Source organism: Emericellopsis cladophorae (genome assembly GCF_022114955.1).
Source record: "Emericellopsis cladophorae strain MUM 19.33 chromosome Unknown NODE_197_length_4006_cov_34_732247, whole genome shotgun sequence".
NCBI lineage: Eukaryota > Fungi > Ascomycota > Sordariomycetes > Hypocreales > Bionectriaceae > Emericellopsis > Emericellopsis cladophorae.
This window is the reverse complement of record NW_026251122.1, coordinates 1-1,678: the sequence shown is the minus strand read 5'-3', so window position 1 is coordinate 1,678 and position 1,678 is coordinate 1. Positions and strand designations below refer to the sequence as shown.

Here is a 1,678-nt window from a genome sequence, read left to right as displayed (position 1 = left end):
TGCTCAGTGTGTGGCAAGGTTGGCCACACGAAGGTATCACGGCTATGTGAGCTACGCTATGCGCATATTATGCCATCATCAACGCTGGGGCCAGCGTCGGCATCAACCCTATCCCAGCCTCATCACGGCCTCACCACGCCGCCGCCGCCGCCGCCGCTAGTAGCATTGTCAAGAGTTTGGCTCGAGGGAGGTACTCCATGAGCTCTCTGGAGTGCGTGTCCCTAAGTTCGAAAGCCTCACCATTGTTGCCATAATCAGCAGCGTGCCCACGCGCGGTTTAGAGCAGATTATCGTACACTTAATCGTCTTGAACAGGGCCGAGTACAAAAAGCTACTCGACGTAGAATATAAGTAATTTCATCCATCCAGCTGCTACATACTTCTTACAGCAAGAAGCATAATAGTCCTCTTAAAAAGCCCTCAATTTGCGTGTGGCGCACTTCTATCAAGGCTGTTCATCGATGCTCTGTCGTTTCCCTACTACGCCCAGCCAAAAAAAAAAACTCTATCGCCCACGTTATGACAAACTCGCCCGCAAACATTGCATCTCGACAGTAAAGACGTCTTCCTCATGCTTCCATGGCGTCAACCTCCTCTTCCTCTTTCGAGTTTGGCCATTAAGGTTGATAGACCCAAGAGGTTGCCGGGCGTGGGACTCCGCCTGCATCAAGTCCACGATCATACATCTACCAGTGCGTTTATCGTAGAGCACGTTGCGTAGCTCTGCATCGCAGTGGAGAACTCGGTACTGATGCAATCGACCGAGCGCAGTGAGAATCTCGTTGGCGACACTTGCGTTGACCTCTCCCAGTTCTCGCAAGACTGGTCGCCCGCCATAACTAAGGAGCATGAAGTACTTATACACGCCGCTATCATAGTAGTAGGGCTTGATGAGGTCAAGGGTACCGAGACAGACCGGAACGACCTTCCCCTGGAGGTCCCGAAGATGATCGTATATCTTGTTTTCGTAGCGTAGATGCTTGGCATCCACAGCCTCTACGCCTTTTGCCACAAGCGTGTAGCCATGTGACGACAGGCGGACTTTGAAGAGGGATCCACGTGATCCTGATAGGTAGAGCGGCACGCAATCGGCATCCTCTCCACGATCCACTGCTATTTGATCCCGTATCAGGCGAATGAACTTGCGTCGGTTGATGTGCATATTGCCATGATCCGTGAAGTTGGGACATTTCTCATCCATGGGGCCACCAAACGCTAGCCCACGAAGACACTCGTGCGTGCAGTATGGTCGGTCATGGATGCTTGGTCGCCTGGTAGTACCCTCTCGTGAGGCTGCCCTTCCATCCTGCTGCTGTATTTCGCTCGACCGGACGTCTGTTAATGTAACCAAGGCCCCTCCGTGACTAACAGCTGGGTTTGGTGTTGGGGAAGGGCTCTCATCATCATCGTTATCGCTGTCGTCACTGCTTGGCTGCTGCATCCCGTCCTGCGGTGGCTGGCATCGGGAGCGTGTCTGGATCGGAGAGCGTACAAACCCTTTCCAGCGCTGAGGTTTATAAGGAGTTTCACGTTGCGGCTTCCGATCTGTTGCTGGAATGCTCCGCAATACGTCTTCATACTCCACAGACCATATATCGAGGTTTTCAGTAGCGTCATGCCAGGCTTGAGGGGGTGGCGGCGATCGGATGGCCTGAAGCACAAAGGCAAAGGCTTGCGC

General features: G+C 53.2%; 1 protein-coding gene across 1 annotated transcript; it reads right to left on the bottom strand.

Annotated features, from left to right (window-relative positions):
- Window positions 1-517: 517 nt before the first annotated feature.
- Window positions 518-1,201, bottom strand: J7T54_005022 (uncharacterized protein; the record flags this gene model as incomplete). The annotated part of the gene is made up of 1 exon (XM_051510711.1): window positions 518-1,201. The coding sequence occupies one exon, from the start codon at window positions 1,199-1,201 to the stop codon at window positions 518-520; it is 684 nt and encodes a 227-aa protein (XP_051358415.1).
- Window positions 1,202-1,678: the final 477 nt, after the last annotated feature.